We start from the raw sequence: 22,180 nt of genomic DNA on the forward strand, positions 1-22,180 counted from the left end.
GCACTCCCACACACGCCAGCTGGGTGACCTTGGGCTAGTCACAGTTCTTTGGAGCTCTCTCAGCCCCACCAACCTCATAGGGCCATGGTGGCGAACCTTTGGCACTCCAGATGTTATGGAGTACAATTCCCATCAGCCCCTGCCAATTGTCCATGTTGGCAGGGGCTGATGGGAATTGTACTCCATAACATCTGGAGTGCCAAAGGTTCGCCACCACTGCCATAGAGTGTTTGTTGTGAGGGGGGAAGGGAAAGGAGATTGTCAGCCCCTTTGAGTCTCCTACTGGAGAGAAGGGGGGATATAAATCCAACTCTTCTTCTTCTTCTACTTAACTGGAGATGCTACTGGGGATTGAACCCGGGGCCTTCTGTAGGCCCAGCAGAGGCTTTGCCACTGAGCCAGAGAGATTCCCTCAAATGGAGAGGGGGGGGGCAACCTCTCACCTCCAGACAGGCCTGCCCGTCTTACCTCGGAGCAGGTGGACCACAGTGCTGCCGATGAGCACCATGACGGATTTGGTGCAGGTGGTGCCGCTGCTCCCGCACGGCACATTCTCGGCAGTGACGCTGAAGGCCCCGTCGCTCTCGTGCACCAGGATGTACTCACAGTCCCCCAGGAAGCTGAAGGCCCGCCCATCAAAGGTGACGTAGTGGGGATCCCCGGTGGCGACACACGTCCCAGCACAGTGGTGGTGGCTGCATTCCCAGCGCCGACTGCGGCAAGTGCTGGGGGGTTGCCAAGTGAAAAAAAAGGTTGCGACCCTCTGGAATATGTTATCACTCTGCAGGCCACGAGGGAATGCCGGTGGATGGGGGCCAGCTCAGTTGAGACCCTGCAGTGCCTCGGCATTCTCCTCTGGCAGTCGCTTGAGTGGCTGGGCGGCAGAACCAGCCCTGGGGGAGTTCCACTGGAGGAAAATGGTAGAGAAGCCCACCCCAACCCCCCAACCCCACGGCAATCCCCAGCATCACATCCTCACCAGGTGTTGCAGTCCTTGGTGAAGTTCTCGTAGGGCTGGTACAGCCGGCTGTTGTGGTGGCAGGGGCACTCCTCTGGGGAGACGCAGCGCTCGTTCTGCAGAAGGGAAGAAGCCACAGAAGCTGAACGAGCAAGAGTCCACCACTGCAGGTCTGTTGGAAGAAGCCGGGCTGGGGGATTCTGCTAGCAGGGGCTTCCAAACTTAGGCCGGCCAGCCCCATTATGTGGATTTTTGGACCATGGCCATTAGATACATAATGTTGTTGTGTCCGGGGACATTTTATTGCTGTGGCTTTTCTTGTGTTTTTGCAGTGACTGATTTCCCTTGAAAATTTACTAACTGATTCTGTACTGCCTTTGTTTGCTTTGTGGAAAGGTAGGATGCCAGCTGACCTTGTAAAGAAAAGAACTGCTGACAGCAAGTTGGGTTGCGGGGAAGGGTTAGGGTTAGGGTTGTGTGTGAAGGTGGGTTAAACCAGCAGTTCTCAACCTGTGGGTCGTGACCCCTTTGGGTTCTTTCACAGGGGTCGCCTAAGACCATCAGAAAACGGTCTTTTTATATTTTATATATACCAATTTTATGGTTGGGGGTCACTACAACATGAGGAACTGTATCAAAGGGTCGCGGCATTAGGAAGGTTGAGAACCACTGGGTTAAACTCTTCCCTGGGCTTCTATTTGCCCTTATGCTCACCTGGAAAGTTGGAGCTGGTTTGGACGTTCTAAGTCAGGACTTAGAGCACATTTGGAATTCTGGCTTGTTTCTTATTTGCAGAGAATGAGGTTTGTGCCAGAGCATTTGGGGGCATGTGAAAAAAATTATACAATGGGTTTGCTATAATTGTAAGGGGGGGTTGCCAAGTGAAAAAGAGGTTGCAAACCTCTGGAATATGTTATCACACTGCATTAGATAACATTTATTTATTTATTTATTTATTTATTTATTTATTTATTTATTGATTGATTGATTGATTGATTGATTGATTGATTGATTGATTGATTGATTGATTGATTGATTGATTGAGCTTATATACCGCCCCATCCCCGAGGGGCTCTGGGCGGTGTACAACATAGAAGAAGGCAATATAAGCAATTAAAACATTTAAAAGCAGCGAGAACCATAAAAATTTCTAGTAATATAATAAGTTACAGTAAAAATGAGAATAGATGGCGTTCAGCAATCTGCTATTATAATTCCATCCCTTCCCCTAAAGGGGGGAGAAACAGCATCCCACGTTCTGATCTAAAAAATTCCCTCCCCCTTCCAAAAGGGAGGAGTGGCAAGTCTGAGATGACAGCTGACCCCGGTATCAGGGCCGGGGAAGGGGGCACCATCAACGGCTGGTTCCTCCAAAGGCCCGGCGGAACAGCTCCATCTTACAGGCCCTGCGGAACTCACCAAGGTCCCGCAGGGCCCGGACAGCTGGAGGGAGAGCGTTCCACCAGGCCGGGGCCAGAGCTGTAAAGGCTCTGGCCCGTGTGGAGGCCAGCCGTATCGCCGAGGGGCCAGGGACCACCAGTAGGTTGGCCTCCACTGATCGGAGAGGCCGTGCAGGGACATATGGGGTGATGCGGTCCCAAAGATACGATGGTCCCAGGCCGCATAAGGCCTTAAAGGTCAATACCAGCACCTTGAAGGTGATCCGGAATTCCACTGGGAGCCAGTGCAGCTGGCGCAATATTGGCTGGATGTGTGCCCAGGTGGCGCTGCCTGTCAGCAGGCGCGCTGCTGCATGCTGGACCAGTTTTAATCTCCGGATCAGATGCAAGGGAAGGCCCGCGTAGAGCGAGTTACAATAGTCTAATTTGGAGGTGACCGTTGCATGGACCACAGTGGCTAAGTCCGCTTGGGAGAGGAAGGGCGCCAGCCGTCGGGCCTGACGAAGGTGGAAAAAGCAGCCCGGGTTGTATGGGCCACCTGGATCTCCATTGATAGAGACAAATCCAGGTGGACCCCCAGGCTGCGGAAGCGAGGAGGTCGCTGCCAAAGTGACCCCCTCCCACACCGGCGGCTGGAAAGACCCTCCCCCCCCTTCACGGCCAAGCCAGAGGATCTCCGTCTTCGATGGATTCAGTTTTAACCTGCTCTGCCGCAACCAACCAGCGACCGCCTCCAAACAGTGCTGTAGAGCCACAGGGGCGGCGGTTGCTCCCCCCTCCATCAACAGAACGAGCTGTGTGTCATCAGCGTACTGATGACAGATCAGCCCGAAACTCCGTACCAGCTGAGCAAGGGGCTGCATATAGATATTAAATAGCAGCGGGGATAATAGTGCCCCCTGGGGTACACCGCATGGCCGGGCGACTTCCGGGAGGCTTGATCCCTGCACTCCTCACTTGCTGACCTCCGGCCCCGGAGAAAGCAGGTAGACAATCCATTGAAGGACAGTGCACTGCGCACTCCAGAGGCAGCCAGGCGGTGGGTCAAAAGGTGCGGTGGTCGACCACATCAAGCGCTGCGGTGAGATCTAACAGCTTACCAGCTTAGCGCCGATCCTTTCTCTTCGGTGAGTTGAATCTGGTGTATGTATCTGTGACAGCGGCCCGAGAACAGTCTCCGTCCCATGCCCAGCACGGGCTTGGACTGGAAGGGGTCAAAAGCCGATCGTCATCCAGAAAACCTTGAAGCTGCTCCAACACCCACTCTCTCCAATTACCTTCCCCAGAAACGAAGATTCGAGGCGAGAGCGGTGGTGGCCGAGATCCCTGTTGAGGATCTAATGATGGTCTTTTTTTAAGAGTGGAAGCGGACCACTGCCTCCTTCAACCCATCTGGGAGAGAGACTCCTTGGCTCAAAGAGGAGCCATTGATTATACTCAACAGATGGAGATTAAGTAGCTCCAGCCTGGCAGGTTTTCACAAGCCAGGGCTGAGGAGCCGCGGATCAGAAGGACGGAGGTAGTAGAAGTCTAACAGCAGCTAAGGTTCTGTCGACAGCAGCTTCAGAGAGCAGGGAAAACTACTTGGGCCAAACAAAAAGGGGCCTGAAGGCGGCAAGGGAGTCTCCAGTTCACTAATTGTAGCCAGCGTGGATGGAAGGTCATGGCGGAGGCGGCAGCGATTTTATCGTGAAAAAAGCTCATAAATGCCTCACAGCTAATGCTCAATTGAGAATTTGAAGATCTCTCCGATAAGGAGGTCAATGACCGAATTATACGAAACAATTGTGCTGGGCGAGGAGCTAGCGGATCACGAGAGGAGGAGGAGAAGAAAGCCCTCTTCACTTCGCCCGTGCAGCCACCTCACAGGCTTTCATAAAGCGTCCTATAAGATGTTAGCGCAGCTTCGTCGTGAGTTTTCCTCTCCACACTCGCTCTAGGCGATCTAAGTTCCCGCTTCATATGTGCGCAACTCCTCAGTATACCATGGAAGTAGCGCCGTGAGCGTGGACGTAGAGCATAACCGAAGGAGCAACAGCATCGATGGCATGAGGAGAGCAGGGAGTTCCAGTCCTCCACCTGCTCATCGAGCGTGCCGGCCCGGAGTTCAGGGTCCGCCAGAGCATTCCAGGAAACCAAGTGGATCCATAATAAGTCTCCAGCGGGCGAGCGTAAATCGGCTCGTCGCCCTGAAGCGAAGTGATCACGACGGAGTCCACCCGTACCTTCAGGGCATAGTGGTCGGACCACGGCACTCTTTCAGTAAGAGGATCACGATGAGATTTATCCCCGACCCGAAGACGATGGCGTGTGCCCAGCCTCATGGGTGGGGCCAGAATTTATTAGAGGAGAGGCCACAAGCGTCGCCATGGATGACACTAGGTCACCCAGCGAAAGCAATACATGAGGCGGCATCGGCGTAGACGTTAGAAGTCCCCCAAAACAATAAGCTTGGGGAACCGCAACGCCCAGTCCGACACCACCTCCAGCAGCTGTGGCAGGCGGCTTCCCGGTGCGCTAGGCGACCGGTACACCAGGAGAACGGCCAACCTCTCCGGGGCCAACCACTCCAGGCCGACACATTCTATGCCGGTGACCTCCGGGACGGGGACTGCCCTAAAGGGAATAGATTCACGGATGAACAGCGCCACACCGCCCCCCCGGCCCTGTGTTCGCGATTGGTGAAGACACGCGAAACCCGGGGGCGCCACCTCGCTCAAGGCGACGGTCTCACCTTCGCGCACCCAGGTCTCGGTGATACATGCCAGGTCCACCTGTTGGAGCACCTAAGCTGCCAGGTCCACCTGTTTAAAGCACCTAAGCTGAAATACTGTACTAGTTGGCAAATCACAAGAGCCATTTTTTCTGTTCTTCTGGAATTCAGGGCATTTCTCCAATATAAGCTTCCTAGGCTCTTGATGCCAGAACCAGCATTTGGGCTGGGAACCAATGCATGTTCCCTGCAGTGCACAGCCCCCACGGTGTGAGGTTGCTTCATTGGGGCGCTCCAAAGCTTTTGGGATATATGGAGGTGTTAAAGTATCATTAATACATGTGGTTGGCATCACAAACGAGGAGCTAGGAAGTACGAACAAGGAACTGAAACCAAGCCTCAGCTGCACTGCTTTCATCTAATTGTAAACTAATGGCACCTGGTGGGCCACTGCGAGTAGCAGAGAGCTGGACTAGATGGACTCTGGTCTGATCCAGCTGGCTTGTTCTTATGTTCTTATGTTCTAAACTATTACTCTGGTTGTTGCATCTCAAAAAGGATGTTGAAAAGCTGGAAAAAAGTACAGAAGAGGGCAATCAATATGAACAAGGGGTTGAAGAACCTTTCTTGCATGGAAATGCTGAAGAATATGGGCCTTTCCAGTTTAGAAAAAAAGGCAAGGCAGACAGAGTGGTTTATAAAATGAAGCATTAGGTAGAGAAAGTGGACAGAGGGAGCTTTTTCTACCTCTCTTGTGCTATGAGAACTCAAAGATACACAACAAAGTTGTTCAGAAATAGATTCAGAACAGACAAAAGGAAATATTTACTGAGTTAGTAAGTTGTGGGATTCACTGCCATTGGAGGCAGTGATGGCCACAGGAACAGACAGTTTTAAAAGGGGATTAGACAGAGACCCGGAGGAGAGGTCCATCACTGGCTACTTGCCATGGTAACCAAAGGGAACTTCCACATACAGAGGCTACGAATCCCAGTGCCAGGAGATAGCATCAGGGGAAGGCCTCAGCCTCTGTGTCCTGTTACTGGACCTCCAGAGGAACTGGTTGTCCCCTGTGTGAGGCGGGGTGCTGGACTAGGTGAACCCTCCCAGGCAGAGGTGGGATCCAGCAGGTTCTCACAGGTTCCCGAGAGTAGGTTACTAATTATTGGTGTGTGCCGAGAGGGGGTTACTAATGGGTGATTTTGCCACGTGATTTTTGCCTTAGTTACGCCCCTCCTCTCAGCAGTAGCGCGCAGAACTTGAAGCAGTCTAGCAGGAGGTGCCCCGGCATGCGTGGCAGCCTGCGTGCATTCGTTTCCCGCCCAAGGACCGGCGCAGCGGCAGCGTCCTTGCCACAACCCCGCCCAGGAATGCCCCGCCCCCGGAATACCTGGCCATGCCCCCGTCGTGTCCCGCTCAGCCCCATTGACGCTACGCCACAGTTTGAATCCCACTACCTTGGGAACCTGTTACTAAAATTTTTGGATCCCACCACTGCTCCCAGGTCTGATCCAGCAGGGCTCTTCTGAGGTTCTGACCAGGGGAAGGCCTCAGCCTTGATGCCCTGTTGTTGGCCCTCCAGAGGAACTGGTTGGCCACTATGTGAGACGGGATGCTGGACTAGATGGACCCTCACTCTAGTCCAGGGAGGTTCTTCTCAGGTTCTTACAAAAAGGCAAGTGGGCATTCTCCCTGCCCAAGGGCACCTGAGGTGGGCAGATCCAGGGACTCCAGGAACTCACCCAGAAGACGGTGCCGTGGGGGCAGACACAGCCGTCTGAGAGGCCCGTGCAGCTAACGTCCCCCTCAGGGGTCTCGCAGGTGCGAAGGCAGGAGCCAAAGGCATAGACCAGCTCCCCAGGACAGACCACGGCTTGAGGGCAGCTGTTCTCAGTACAGTTCCAGGCCCCATTCACACAGGTGCTGAAACACAGATTGGGCAGGGAAATGGGGATAGGGAGGAATAAATTTTTGCAACTAGCCCCTTCTTCTCCTCTCCTAGATTCGGATCCGCTCAGAGCCCCTCAGGGACCCACAAGAGTTTCAGTGTATGAGCTTTTGAGAGGCAAAGGTCCTTCTGGGAAGCTCACACCGTGAAACTCTCTCCCTGGCCTTGAAGTGGCCTCTGGCCGCGAATCCAGCTGTCCAACTGCAGACCAGCACAGCTGCCTCCTGAATCTCCGTCTCTCCTAAAGGCTATTCAGGGCAGCTCAAGTGGTTCTCAAGGCCCTTCCCCCAATTATGAATCCAAATCATGAACACAGAGTTGGCTTCACCCAGGGTTGGTCAAGATGTTTGATTGCTCCAAGCAAGGTTCTCTCCTGTTCCCTCCTGAACAGGGGCTCGGCCTGGACCTGGCTGTGAGTGGTGCAGACCCCAGAAGTGAGACCAGCCACTTTTTTGCCACTGACGGCTCTGAGTGCCTGCCAGGTTTCTGTGTCCTCCTTGTTCTGCTACCTCGGGGCCAAAGAACCACCCGAGATTGATCAAATCAAACAGAAATGAAACTAAACCCAAAACTTGATATCTTGGGGCTTCACTGGGGGAAAATCTGACCCCATTGCTGGGTCAGGCCACAGGAGCATCTCCAGCAAACCCCTAAATGGCAGCGCTTGGAGCCAAGTGGCACTTGGAGCCCAAGTCCTCAGTGGCCTTCTATGACCCTACCTTAGATGGAGTCCAATCAGTGGCCCTTCTAGCTTGTCTCCTCTGATTGGATGCAGAATCCTGGGGCCTTTAGGACCACCTGCTACCCAAGATTCTTCAGCTGGTCTGAGCCTGGGGCATTCTGCATGCAAAGTAGGCACTCAGCCTCAGAGCCACGGCCCCTGCAGGCCACGGGCCACTCTCTTTGACCATTTCCTCTGCAGGCCACTTCTAGGCACATGGTGAATTGCATGGGAGCTGGAATCATGTGGCAGAGACATTCAATGAAATCAACCTATCCTGTAGGACAGCCACAGACAGGTCACAGGGTGATTTCATCAAACATCTCCTACCACTCCACCAGGCAGCGGTAGAGAGAAGCAGCAGATAAGGCAGGTTGCTGACACAGGCATTTCTCCCGGTTGGAGGAGACATGGACAGGAATTCCTTGGTGTCCCTGAAGGAACATATTCACCTTCCTGAAGCAGGGGGATGTCATCCATGAGCAGGCTGGTCCTCTAAGTCCTGAGCCACAGAAAGACCACCCAGGAAACAGCACAACCCTCCTCCTGTCTGTGCTCCTCCAAGGGATTTCTTTGATCGGCTCTCAGCAGAGCCTTCTTCTTACCGGCAAGTCACACACGAAAGGCCTGCCCTGATGAAGAGAGAGCTGGCCAAAAAGCCCAACTCTCATAGAGTTCATTTCTGCCTCTCCAGATTGTGGGCGCAAATAGACAAGATGATGAGCAAACTTTTCATTTTGCCCATAAAATGCATGTTTCCACCTTTGGCAGCCTCAGTTTGCTTAATGAGTGTGCAAAGAATCATAGATTTGGAAGAGACCACAAGGACCATGCAGGGGCCCACCCCCTGCCATGCAGGAGAACGCAATCAAAGTACAGGAAGTGAAAGAGGTTTTAACCCTTCGGCCTGCATTTGACATCTCTATTCAAAAGTAGGCTTCCTGCTTTGTTGTTAGATGATGTGTCTTCACAAATACATTCACTTTTCAAATGCTAAAACCAAAGTAGGAATACCATTTTCAAGTAGTCAGATTGAATGGACATCGAAGGTTAATTGCCTTTTCTTTACATGTATGTTCCCAAAGCAAACTGAGGTGGCAGTGGGCATGTTATGAAGGGAATGAGCGGCTCCTCTTCATATTTGTTTATGCTGAATGCCCAGTTTTGTTCCAGTAGTGATGGGGAAAGTGCAAAGGTTCCATGATGAACCAAACTCTTTGGTCAGAGGGAACGGAAGCTCAGCCTCTCAGCAGCTCCTGCAGTTTCACGCAGACCCATCATGACTAGATTCTTACTTTTGTGGTTCAACAAAGGCTGGTGTCACCACCCCAAAGCAAATAGTAGCTGGTGTATAACGCTGTTTGTTTGTTTGTTTGTTTAAACCCCGCTTCATGCTGCTCTTTCACCCATCTTAGGGTTCCCAAGGCAGCTAACAGCCAACAACAATGAAAACAAACTTTTAAAATACACAGTATAAAAACAACTTAGAAACAGCAACTGAACCAAACGCATTCACAACTTAAACAAACACACATGAAGGAGACATTCAGGGGACATTCATTGAAAATGCTGGGGGGAAGAATTAGGACTAATAAAAGGAAACACTTCTTCACACGTGTGATTGGTGTTTGGAATATGCTGCCACAGGAGGTGGTGATGGCCACTCACCTGGATAGCTTTAAAAAGGGGCTTGGACAGATTTATGGAGGAGAAGTTGATTTATGGCTACCAATCTTGATCCTCTTTGATCTCAGATTGCAAATGCCTTAACAGACCAGGTGATCAGGAGCAACAGCCGCAGAAGGCCATTGAGTTCACATCCTACATGTGAGCTCCCAAAGGCACCTGGTGGGCCACTGCGAGTAGAAGAGCTGGACTAGATGGACTTTGGTCTGATCCAGCTGGCTTGTTCTTATGTTCTTATGAGGGTCAGAGAGGGAGTGCCGGATGAAACAGACAAGTCTTTGTCTACTGGTGCAAGATAAAGAATAGAGGTGGCCAGAGGCATCTCCGGGGGGGTGGGGGAGGGTTGGGGGGGGTGTTCTGTAATTTTAGTATCACAACCCTGACGGCCCTTTCTTGGTTTGCCCCCCATTTAGCCTCAGATGGACGAGGCACCCAAAGGAGAGTCCCTGAAGATAGCCAACATGGCCAGGTGGGTTCACATGGGACTGGTTGGTCCTGAAGGTATCACAAGCCCTGAATGCATTTTAGGCAGGCAAAGGACATACCAGATGTTGCAGCTTTTCCAGATCCTGCTGCCAGCTGGAAGCGCCTCCTCCCCATCCATGCAGGTGCACATCTCTGGCCGGATGCACTGAACCCCGTCATCATCTAGTACCAGACCTGCTGGGCAGTTGCATCCAGACACACAGACCCCACCAAGATCTTGGCAAGCACCGAGAGCTTCCATGCGCAGGTCAGCGCAGGTCAGTCCGCAGGGGGCAGCACATTCTTGATAGACCTGGCCCCCAGAGCACTGCACCGCTGTGGGGTTAGAGGAAAAGGTGCAGCCTTAAGTTTAGAAGAAGAGTTTGGATTCATACACCACCTTTCTCTTCTGTAAGGAAACTTGAGGTGGCTCACAAACTCCTTTCCCTTCCTCTCCCCACAACAGACACCTTGTGAGGTAGGTGGGGCTGAGAGAGTTCCAAAGAACTGTGACTAGCCCAGGGTCACCCAGCAGGAATGTAGGAGTGCGGAAACACATCTGGTTCACCAGATAAGCCTCCGCCACTCAGGTGGAGGAGTGGGGAATCAAACCCGGTTCTCCAGATTAGAATCCACCTGCTCTGAACTGCTACACCACGCTGGCTCTCAGTGAAGAAGGCTGACCTGAGTTAGTGGGGCTTTTCCTCATCCCCTCTCCCCACTTTTCTTTAGCCCATGCTCACCTGTCCTCTCAGCCTCTCAGCCACTCCAAGAGCCTGTGTGTGTGCAGTGGCTTGAGAAGGCATCCCCATCATGGTGCCCACAGATCAAGTGGGCTTTTACCCAGCACCGCCTCTCACTGGCTAGGCAGACTTTTTTTAAAAAAATATGCTGTTTTAGCAGCAGCAGCCACCACTGCACAAGAATCTTGACTGGGTGCCTGAAGGCAAGCCACAGCAGCCATTCTGTGGCCAGCTTTCCCTCCTGTGGTGGCCATTTTGCAGCTGCGCCCCGCTCCCCCCCCCCAGTCAGAATTCTGAAGAATTCCAAGCTCACAAAGGTTGGGGGGGAGCAATGGGTCGCAGAGTTGGAAATGGAGCAGGACTCAAAACTCAGTCATAAAGAGTGTCCCTTGAATCTCAGCTTATACCTTACCTTCAAGAGGGTTGTAGTGAAGATACACCAGGTAGGGCAGCTCCTCAGAACAAGAGCATAGAGTGGCCCTCCCACTCCCCACTCTACCTCTTTATTGTTCTCATATAGCCATGGTGGTGAACCTTTGGCACTCCAGATGTTATGGACTACAATTCCCATCAGGAATTGTAGTCCATAACATTTGGAGTGCCAAAGGTTCACCACCACTGTCATATAGCCCGTATCCTCCATGGCCATACGATGGCGTCGCCTGCCACAGCCTTTCCAGAAACTCACAGCAAAAGCTCTGATTTCTCCAGGAGACGGGGGCTCCCTCTTGGGCACACTCTCTGGCGTAGGCAGCCACAGCATGGCAGAGGCAGTCCTTATCAGCTGGGCAGCCACACACATCATAGCGACAGAGCTGGAGGAAGGGCTCCCTCTCAACCAGGTCATGGCAGGGCTGCGGAGATGAGGTAGAAGAGATTTGATCGCATGCACAGGCTGTGAGGTTCCCAGGTCCAAGGGACTGCTTGGCTGCCAAGAAGATGATTCAATATTCTGCCTTCCCCCAATAAGCCAGATTCGAGTTTAGTAGTACCTTAGAGACCCACAAGATGTTCAGGCCATGAACTTCCATCTGACAAAGGGAACTTTTGCTCTCAAAAGCTCACACCCCAAAAATTTTCTTGTTCTCTAAGGTGCTCCATTCAGGGCTCAAATCTAGCTTTTCAACCACAGATCAACATGGCTCAGTTTAGGAATGACACACCAGCATTGGGGCCCCATGTCCATAATGTGGCAAATTGTACCTTTGCCGTGGCCATGGTTCTGCTCACAGGAAAGCAAACACTTTCCATGTAGATGGTTTCAGTTCAGGACAAACAAAAGCAGCTCAGAAAGATGCCTCAATGGACTGCCTCAGTAAGTCGGAGAGAAGCTTTTTTGGTCTGGCCAACCCCCACCCCTCCCCGCCCCGCCCCGCCAGCCCCAACATCCTGGAGGGAAAGCATCCTGCAACACTTTCAAGAGAACTGACTCGGCAAGAGTGAGGGCTTCCCACAGGGGAAGTAGCCATTCAGGGGTAGGGAACCTGCGGCTCTCCAGTTGTTCAGGAACTACAATTCCCATCAGCCTCTGTCAGCATGGCCAATTGGCCATGCTGGTAGGGGCTGATGGGAATTGTAGTTCCTGAACATCTGGAGAGCCGCAGGTTCCCTACCCCTGCCATAGGTAGTTTCTACACAGCACACAACTAACATGTGTAACACATTATTAATGAACCTGGTTGCAAATAGTCTTGGTTGCTGTGACTCCTTTGGTTTCTCCAAAAAGATTGCTAGTCTAGCCATTTTTATAAAACCAGGGTTGAGGGAAATATAACAGGCTGACCCCTCTTTGGAGAAGATCTCTATGCAAAATCCACCCCCCCCCCCCGAATGGGATCAATAGCTTCCTCAGCCCATTATATTTGGGCTGTGTGGAAACCACCATAGCTGCCTTATTCCTAGTCGATGAAGAAGAAGAGTTTGGATTTATATCCCCCCTTTCTCTCCTGCAGGAGACTCAAAGGGGCTGACAATCTCCTTGCCCTTCCCCCCTCACAACAAACACCCTGTGAGTTGGGTGGGGCTGAGAGAGCTCCAAGGAGCTGTGACTAGACCAAGGTCACCCAGCTGGCGTGTGTTGGAGTGCACAGGCTAATCTGAATTCCCCAGATAAGCCTCCACAGCTCAGGCGGCAGAGCTGGGAATCAAACCCGGTTCCTCCAGATTAGATACACGAGCTCTTAACCTCCTACGCCACTGCTGCTCATCCTTTCTGCCAAGTTTGTAAAACTCCAACTGCCAAATACTTGCTCCAAAACAACAGCCCCATCACCCCTGGAAGCTGCTGAAGGCTCCCATCCGAGGAGCAGCCTCTTTCCTTCTCGTGAGAAGAAGGATGAGGCTGAAGACGGTGGTCACAGCAGGATACTGGGTGGGAGAGGCTGTCCTTTAGGGACACGTCATGTGGCCCAAGGTCTGCCCCAGATAAGGCCCTACCCCTGTCCCTTCACCAGGTTGCTGGGCCTCCTCTCCTACCTGGAAAGAGGGACTATGGAGGATTTCGCAGGCGGCCTCTGCAAACTGCCTGCGTTGGGTGTAAGTACTGCAGGGGTCAAAGGTGAAAGCCCGAACGGAGGGGCAGTCGTGGGAGACACGGAACTTGTTGGCAAAGGTAGTCACACTGGACTCCACGTCCCCCTCAGGGGTGGTGAATTCATCTTGCTGGTTCCAGCTATAGGTGCCACAAAGCCCTCGGACCTGGAGAGAGAACACCACAGAGATTGGGGGGGGGGAATGCAAAGAGGGGGCAAGTGCCAGGACCTCCCAAGTGATGGCAGAGCTACAGGGGCTGGAAAACCCTCCAAAGTCCTGGATCGGCCAGTGGTGTCTATGCGTAAATGTGGAGACATCTGGGCAGCATCCACGCATGGCTGAGGCTGCAGCACTAATTCCCAAATGAATGTTCCCAAGCAGATGACCCAGTTCCACCGGGAAACGTTTCCAGGTGTGAAGGTTGCCTTGGCTGCCCAACCTTTTCCTCACACCCTCACAATCCAAAACGTTTAAGCTTGATGGCCATCTGTCAGGGGTGCTTTGACTGTGTGTTCTTTCAATGCAGTGTGTTGGGCTTGATGGCCCTTCCTTGGGGTCTCTTCCAACTCTATGATTCTAGGATATAGGGCTGCCAATCTCCTGGAGGGTCTTGGGGAGCCCCTAGAACCACAACCGATCTTCAGGCTACAAAGATCAGTTTCCCTGAAGAAAATGGCTGCTTTGGAAGGTGGGCTCTGCAGCAACGTACGCTGCTCAAGTTCCTCCCCACTCCAAACCCCACCCCCCACCCCAGACTCCACTCTTAAAATAATCTTCAGCATTACAATATAGCCTGAGGCCTGGAAGTGAGAAATCTGCAAAAAACCCTAAGCCAGAGGTGAGGTTTGCAAAGAGGCCCTTACAGCACATCCCGTGGCTACCCAGTCCTCCCCCTCAAGTTGAAGAGAGACCTGTTTGCCCCACTGGGCTCCTCTGGCCTCTGCAAATTGCAGCCCCACAGCTGGCTGTCTCGCCCTGGAGCAGCAGGGGTCAGGCTGGGCCAGGCTCACCTTGTTGGCAAACTGGGGCTGGAGGGTGATGTAAACCACAGGGAAGTCTGTGCCCCACAGCAGATGGGCACCAAAGGTCTGGAGAAGCAGAAAAGATGAGGAGGCACGATGCACAGTCAGATCAGCGCTGGCATAGGGGAGGACAACTTCCTGGCCGTTCACCAACACCTCCCCTGGAAAGAGGAGGCAGGGAGAGAGGGGAGAAAGAGACATATAGGACACCTGACATTTTGAGCTTGCCTGGTAGAAACACACATATGCATGTATGCACGCGTGCGTGCACGCACACGCACACACACCCCTGAGAGCTGAAAGTGACTTCTGTTTGCTGAAGGGGGGCCCATCTTTTTCCAGTCCCAAATCTCTCACCGCAACCCCTTCTTGCAGGGTCATTGTCCACCGGGCAGTCACAGATGTATGGTAGGATTGCCAAACTCTGGGGTGGGAGTGGGATCTAGAATTTCAACTGATCTCCAGATCAGGTGTCCCAGGAGAAATGGCAACACGTCAGGATGGACCGTATGGTGTTATACACTGCTGAGGTTCCTCCCCAAACCCCACCCTCTCCAGGCCCCACTCCCAAATCCCCAGGAATTCCCCACCTCAGACCTGGCAACAGTGTGTGAAGCTGGCCGCCTTCTTTGTTCCAGGCACTTGTGGTTCTTCTTGTGGCTTTCCTCCGAATGAAGGACTTCTGCCAAGGGCACAACCACCCCCCATCTCACTTCCCCCTGTATCCCCAGCCACCCTCCCTCTCCTCCTCACCTGTGTGGGACAGCCGAGCAGACACCTGATGGATGGTGACGGTCACGGCCCGGAGGCAGCTCACGGCTCCTTGGTTCCCACACGCTTCATTCTCTGCTGAAACCTGAAGTTTCCCATCCACAAAATCCTGGAGCGGGGCGGAAGGACAGTTTCTCCATCAGAGAGACCAAGGGATAGTTTACTTCTGACTCTCCTCACTAGCAATGGAGGTGGCAGAGCTCAGTCATCATCAAAGAAAGGCCGGACAAGGTCCCAATCTTCCAGCTGCCCACCCCGCAAAATGCATTAAGCCTTGTATTAAGGCTGGAAGCAAGATGGAGGGACAAGCCCTCCCAGCATGGCTTGGGCCAGGCAAAGATGGCTGACCTTGAATAAAGGTGGCCTGTCCGGCCTCGCTGTGGAGAGTCTTCCTCCCATGATTCTGTCTCACCACAGTGATTCTGTCTCACCACAGTGGGGTGAGGCTCCACTGAGGTCAGCAGAGATGGGCATCAAACCAGGCAGAGTCCTACCCTCTCCATGGAGGTCTCTGCCGGGCTCCTCACCTGCACGAGGACGTACTGGCAGGTGCCATGGAAGGAGTAGCGCTTGTGATCAAAGGTCAGGTAGTGAGAGTCACCAAACACAGCGCATTCTCTGGCACACTGGTCTCGGGAGCAAAGCCAGCGGCCCCCTCGGCACGTGCTGGAGAAAAAGAATAATGGCAGGCCGGATGATCGCAGGGCTGCCAGCCCCCTGGTCTGGGAGGGACACCCTCTCTGCCGCCCTTCCTTCAGCCACACTGCTGCTTGGGGGTCTTCCCACACACCTCCGCCCTCCCATCCGTGACCTTCTCTTTCTGGCTGCTGTTACCATGAAACCTGAGCAAGACTTACAGAACTGCACCCTTCAGCTGCCGGATCTTTCACTTTTACACCATGCCTGTTGTTTTTGTCAGCATTCTATTCCTGGCAGTGGAATGTTTATGGACATGCTGTGACATCACAGCAACAGTCAAATGATTGAGGGGACACTCACAGACAGTGAAGTCAAATGGGGCAATGGAACCACTCCAGCAGCTCATCCCAATATCTGTCCCCCTCTCCCAGTCAGGGCACCAGGTGCCGCCCTGGTTTCAGGGTCAGGCCAACTGTGTTCCTTCAGGGGCTCAAGGAGTAGCCCCCCACCTCACCCAGGGCTCCTCCCATGGGGTAGCACAGAGCCTCACCACTGATTGCAGCCCTGATGCAAGGCCTCCCCAGGGGCATACTTCTGACGCCAGTGGAAGCAGGGGCACTGGCTCTCCGGAACACAGGCCCCCTCATCCAGGTAGAGGCCCGGCGGGCATTCACAGCCGCTCACACACTCATTCCGGCAGTCCCCCTCCTCGGCAGGGCCCACAGCGGCACAGCTGGCGGGGCATGAAGAGACGCAGTCTGAGTACGCTTTCCCCTGGCTGCAGGACTTCTCTGTGAGAAGGGAGGAACAGGAAGCATCAAGCGTGAGAGTTGGGGGATGCCAGGAGAGGGGCCGGTGCATCAAGAGAGAGGCCCTCGAGGCTCAGCCCACAAAGCTACACCCAACAGGCTGTGGCTACTAGCAAACAGACTTTATGGCGGTTGCATCCAGCCCCAGTAGAAGCAGGTTGTCGGATATGCCTGCAGAATTCTCAGAGGGGTCAGAGAAATGGGGGTGGGGAGCTAGCCACTCTTCAGACGTATACGATGCATTTGCATTTATTTCCCTGCACCCTGTTTTTATTCCCAGTTGGGACTCTAAGTAACTTTAGAACATTATTCTCCCCTCCTCCAACAATCCTGTGAGGTAGGCTATGTTGAGAATGTGTCAGCCCCTCTTTGCCATGGTGGCTGGCAGGTAGGTCTCATGCGCAACAGGATGCGCGCACTTCCTATATCCCCCTACCACAGAATCCAGGCTGCCTCCAGTTGAGAAAAACGCGCTGCTGGGCACACTCGCGGGCATAGCTGGCAAAGGTCTCGCAGAGGGCATCTGCCCCAGCTCCACTGCACTGCAAGTACATGCAGGTTTCATAGACTCCGCTGGGGTCCACCTGGCAACGAGAGGGGCAGTCCGTACATCCCAAGAGCGCCGACTCTGGTCTGGCAAGTGGGGAGGGTGAGGCAGGTTGGCAGCTGGAGAGAACAGGCAGGGTTGGCTCCTCACCTCTGAGTGGCACTGGCTGAATGGGCTGGACATCAGTCTCTGGCACACGGACGCTGCCTCCGGCTGAGTGGCACGGCCTCCCCCCAGGTCACAGCGGTGGGTTTCCTCTGCAGCATCTGCGCAGGAGCTCTGAGGAAGGCAGAGGAGAAAAACACGGAAAGGTGGCAGTTTTTCTGCCGCATCCCATATTCTTGCCCCAGGTTCTTCCTTTCAGGTGGATTTAAAAGAAGAATCTGAACTCCCTAGTTTAAACACCATTGAAAGTGATGCTGTTTGGGGGTGGATTCCACTGGAGGTGTTTTGTGAGAGATGATGCCGACATTTGTTTGGTCAATGTTTTGCTGGGGGTGATTTGTGAGAGATTTACATGTTTAATACCCACTTGCACTGGCTTGGAGTTGTTTCTCAGGCTAACAACCTACCTCATAGGGTTGTTGTGATTAGGAAATTAGGAAAAGAGTTGGTGGGAGACAGCCATGTATGTTTTGCTGGGAGTGGGAGGTATTTTGTGAGCTGGTGCAAAAAATCATTGTTTGGTCATGGTAGGGGAGGGTGGCTGCCCATACCCCGGGGGGGGGGGGGGCGCTCAGGTTTTGTCCCTGGGCGCCAGTTTGCCTAGGTATGCCTCTGCCCCTGGGCCAAAGTCCGCTCTATAGCAAGCTTCCATGGCAGAGTGGAATTCTAACTTGGGTCTCCCAGGTCCTAGTCTGAGATCCTAACCGCTGCACCGAACTAGGTCTACCTAAACAGGGGCTTTTTCTTCAACCCAAATGCAGGAATTGCTCTCCAAGGCTCCCCAAGGAAGGAATACAAATGATTGGAGTCAAGCAAAGGTGCTCCTGTGGATCCACAAAGTTTCCAAGGAAAGAACAATGCTGAGGAAGAGTTACACCAGGACCTCTGGAACTTGCCTCCATTCTGGGGGAAACTCTACACCCTCAGTCCATGCTTTGCTACCTCCGGAGCATATTGAGGCAACAGTGGTCCAGGGGACAGTGACTTTGGCTGCCTCTAGGTCACAGCAATGCTGTCAGGGATCTGTGGATGCCTCCACATTCAGCCCAGCTTCAAATCCACTGCTGCCCCTTTGGTGGCCTGGGTTGCTTGCCCTGGAGGGCTGGCTGGCCAGCTGGCCATAGGCTCCAGAAGCCCTCACTGGGTGCCTTCCACCCAGCTGGGCTTCCCTTTCTATACTGCAGCACTTCTCTCTGCTGGTTTTTCAAGTGCCCTGAGACAGGCAGCAACAAGGCCAAACCCTCCTGGGAACCTACCGAGGCAGCATCCGAGACACGCCATGAGTTGCCAAAACTAGCCACCGATGTGGCCGTGTCCCCTCCCACACGCTGAAAGTCGTCTGTGAGCATAAAGAGAGAGGCATGTCTGAGACTCAGTCAAGGAAGCCACAACCCCCACTTTGCAAGAACTGAGCAATTCTGGGGATGTTTGGGAGGTCCTTAATTCATAGAGTTGCCAGAATACACCTGATGGCACTTAATAACCTCCTCTGCCTTCAGGGGGCTCTATAGAGGCAGGAAGGGTGTTGCTACTGAAGGGTCAGAAGCCCACCAGTTGGGGTTGATCTCAGCCTGGCCGGGCTTTGTGCTTTGTGCACGCAGTCTGACCAGACCTTCTGGGGGAACCAGCTGGCCTGCCTCACCTTCAGCCCCTTGTAATAATTGGGTGCTGTCAAGTTGCAGTCAACTCAGGTCTCCGGGGAGTTTAAGGCAAGAGGTGTTCAGAGGTGGTTTGCTCTTGTCTGCTTCTGCATAGCAACCCTGGACTTCCTTGGTGGTCTCCCATCCAAATACTAACCGTGGCTGAGCCAGTTCATCTTTCATGGTCTGATGAGATTGAGCTAGTAAAGGCTATGCAGGCTGCCAGTCCCTTTGCTTACTGGCCAGAAACTGGACGGAAAAAAGGACAGCTCGGGTTTCCTGCGTCCAATGTGGATTAATAGGGCTGTATCTGATATGTTGGTGTCCCCTGACAGGGCAGTACAAGGAGCCCTGTGAAGGGCTTTTCCCTCAAGGCAGCAATGACACCCCCTCCCTCACTGTCCTGGTGAAGAAAAGTTTGAGAGGACTCTATAATAAGCTCGCTGTTATTGGTTTGATCTGTGAAGTTTTTAATATGCATATTGTACACCGCCCAGAGCCCTCCAAGGGTGGGTGGTATATTAAATTGAACCAATAAATAAATAAATAAATAAAATGGTGGCTACCTGCAGGGTTGTCGTTGTACAGCCCACACAGCCCTTGTGTAGTGCTTCTCAACTCTGCCCCTACAGTAACATAGACTGTGTCTCGTCCGTCAAACTTGATCCGAACTCCCAGGCTGCTCTCCACCAAGAGGAAGTCTCCCAGCCACCAGATGCTGACCCCTGCAGAAGCAGAAGCAGAATCAGAGAAGGGCGAGGGCCGGAACTGAGGAGCAGGCAGCAATTCCAGATCTTCGCCGCAGGCACTGGAGCCCAACAGGCCCAGGTGACTCATTTCCTTGTCCCATGCGCCCATTTCCTCTTCAGCACGATTGCTGTTCCCTCTCAGGAAAACTTTCCTGCCTCCATGCTTTTCTGTACCACTGGGGTGGGGTGGGGATCATCCTCAGAGGAGGGAGGAGAGAGAATAAAAGCTCAGCTGGGCCAAAATTCTGCGCAAACATTTCCAAATTCAAACTTAAAAGTTTGGCCACTCTGAAATTTAAATTCTAGCTGGAGGGATAAACATTCAACTCTTTTTGATGGCCAAAACATCAGCTCTCTAAATCAAACACCTCCTTCAAGCTAAGCCCACTTCATAATTCCTAACTGGGAATGTTGACAAAGCTACACATAAGGATGACACGTACTTGACACAAGCAAAGTCCACCACAGAGGTTTGCCGAGATCAGCTTGGCCTGGGCTCCCCCACAACAACACATCCACACCCACTCATGCTTCTGTGTGTGCTTCAGGCAGGCTTCTGACTGGCCCTTGGAGAACTGATTGACTGTTGTTAAAGCTGTGGCAGCTGTTTTGTGGCTAGTTCCGCCCAGGGATGCCAGCCTCCAGGTGGGACCTGGGGATTTCCTGTAATTACTGGGATCCGTCCGTTTCCCTGGAGAAACGGGGCTTTGGAGGGGTGGGCTCTGTGCCCCCCTGAGGTCCCCTCTCCAAGCCCCACCCTCTCCCGGATCCACTTCCACACCTCCATTGATCTCCCAGCTCAGAGAGTTGGCAAGCCTTGTTTCTTGTCCTTGTCTGCATAGAGTCTTCCAGCTCAACTGGGGAAGGGCTCAGAAGTCTCTTCTCCGCTGCAGCAGCTCTCCAAGGGGAAGCGGTGGGGCAAAGGCCTTTCCGCACAGGGAGCCACTCACCTTTCTGCATCCATGGCTCCCCTTCTGGCACCACAGCACCGTTCACAGAGATGTTCCTGCCTTGCACCTCTACTGAACTGAGTCCAAACAACATGTGGAGGGTCTGCCAGGAAAAGGGGGTGGGGAAATGTCAGGTATGTGGCAACCCTGTTCCTCAGCACTTCATACACTCCTTGGGTGCCTGCTCTTGTGTGAGCCATCCACAGCGTCTTTCAGGACCCAGAAGCAGAGGTGGGATCCAGCAGGTTCTCACATGTTCCTGAGAGTAGGTTACTAATTATTTGCGTGTGCCGAGAGGGGGTTACTAATGGGTGATTTTGCCACGTGATTTTTGCCTTAGTTACACCCCTCCTCTCAGCAGTAGCGCGCAGAACTTGAAGCAGTCTAGCAGGAGGTGCACCGGCGTGCATGGCAGCCTGCGCCTGCGTGCATTCGTTTCCCGCCCAAGGACCGGCACAGCGGCTGCATCCTTGCCACAGCCCTGCCCAGCAATGCCCTGCCCCTGGAATGCCTGGCCACGCCCCCGTCGTGCCCCGCCCAGCCCCATTGGCGCTACGCCACAGTTTGAATCCCACCACCATGAGAACCTGTTACTAAAATTTTTGGATCCCACCACTGCCCAGAAGGAGATGCTGATGATGCCACCCAGATGAATTGTCTACTGAGCATCCTACTTCTCGAGTAAAGGACTACGTTGCCTGGTGCATCCATGCAAGCATACAAATCCAAGCACAAATTTTTAAATGAGCAGCGGCAAGCTTCTAGCCCCCACTGTGCAGGACAAAAGATTGAGGAAAATGGTGACTGCCAGTAGTCACAGTCCACAAAGAGCGTCCCTTGTGCGAAGGCCACCGAAAGGAATGGAAGCTCTGCAGTTTCTCCGGGGACAGATCCAAAAAATCTGTTCAATCCAATGTGGGGGCTGATTCATGGACACCCCCCCCTTCACAACCCAGATCATTTTCTCACCCTTCCCCAAATTTTTCAGAAATCCAATTCAAGCATTTGGAAGGAAGAAAGATGGTTGGTCAAACAGACACAGACTGGCAACTGCAAATCACTCTTGTGTTTTCCCATTTCAAGGACTGGCTAATAAAACCAGACTTCAACAGAATTGGACCCAAGCCGCTACCTAACCTCTGCTGCATCAGGGTATGGTTAGGGGGAGGAATTCCCTACATACTCGTGAACACTTTATCATGGCACATTTTCTGGGTCATCAAACTCTTCATCTGGAGTTCATCCTGAGCTGTTCTTCTTAGACCTTTTCACATGGGTTATTTGCCCCGGGTTCAATAACCCACTCCCCCACAGCCTAAAGGCACATTCTCACATCTCCTGGGTTTTCCCCAGATTTTCTCTGCTATTTCCCAAACTTGCTTTGCTGCAAAATTTTGGGAAAGATCACAGCAAAGCTTGGATGGCTTCTGTGTGGGTCGGAAAGTTCAGATGTTTCTGGTTCCACCCAACCTCATGGTGCCCATTTTCTCTCCCCCGCCCCACCCTCTTTCCTCCCTTTACCACCAAGGGGCTCTTTTGTTTTTTGGCAACTGAATATTATTATGCCATCACGATCGGTACATCAGGTTTTCTGAATCCGCAGATTTATTTTAACAGTAAGCCTCTAGATCCTTTTGTTGTGGTGACCTAAGGGGACAATAAAAGGGGCTATACAGACTTATTTTTAAAAAGAAAGCAAACTGGGAATGCAGAGAACCTGAT

The 22,180-nt window shown here is 52.9% G+C and overlaps 1 protein-coding gene across 6 annotated transcripts in view; it reads right to left on the reverse strand.

Moving 5' to 3' along the window:
- LOC125441207 (SCO-spondin-like) overlaps nt 1-22,180 on the reverse strand; it is a 125,733-nt gene that overhangs the window by 98,052 nt on the left and 5,501 nt on the right. For all 6 annotated transcript variants that reach the window (XM_048511616.1, XM_048511614.1, XM_048511613.1 and 3 more), the window contains 15 exons: nt 20,459-20,561; nt 19,326-19,484; nt 18,376-18,458; nt 17,105-17,233; nt 16,844-16,991; nt 16,149-16,389; nt 15,487-15,625; nt 14,942-15,068; nt 14,177-14,349; nt 13,110-13,331; nt 11,323-11,488; nt 9,972-10,227; nt 6,814-6,994; nt 980-1,074; nt 469-725 (listed from right to left, as the gene is read on the reverse strand). In XM_048511616.1, the coding sequence (XP_048367573.1) occupies nt 469-725; nt 980-1,074; nt 6,814-6,994; nt 9,972-10,227; nt 11,323-11,488; nt 13,110-13,331; nt 14,177-14,349; nt 14,942-15,068; nt 15,487-15,625; nt 16,149-16,389; nt 16,844-16,991; nt 17,105-17,233; nt 18,376-18,458; nt 19,326-19,484; nt 20,459-20,561 (2,479 nt within the window). The remainder of the gene's footprint in view (nt 1-468; nt 726-979; nt 1,075-6,813; nt 6,995-9,971; nt 10,228-11,322; nt 11,489-13,109; nt 13,332-14,176; nt 14,350-14,941; nt 15,069-15,486; nt 15,626-16,148; nt 16,390-16,843; nt 16,992-17,104; nt 17,234-18,375; nt 18,459-19,325; nt 19,485-20,458; nt 20,562-22,180) is intronic.

The sequence above is a fragment of the Sphaerodactylus townsendi genome, linkage group LG11 (assembly GCF_021028975.2).
Source record: "Sphaerodactylus townsendi isolate TG3544 linkage group LG11, MPM_Stown_v2.3, whole genome shotgun sequence".
In the NCBI taxonomy this organism is placed as follows: domain Eukaryota; kingdom Metazoa; phylum Chordata; class Lepidosauria; order Squamata; family Sphaerodactylidae; genus Sphaerodactylus; species Sphaerodactylus townsendi.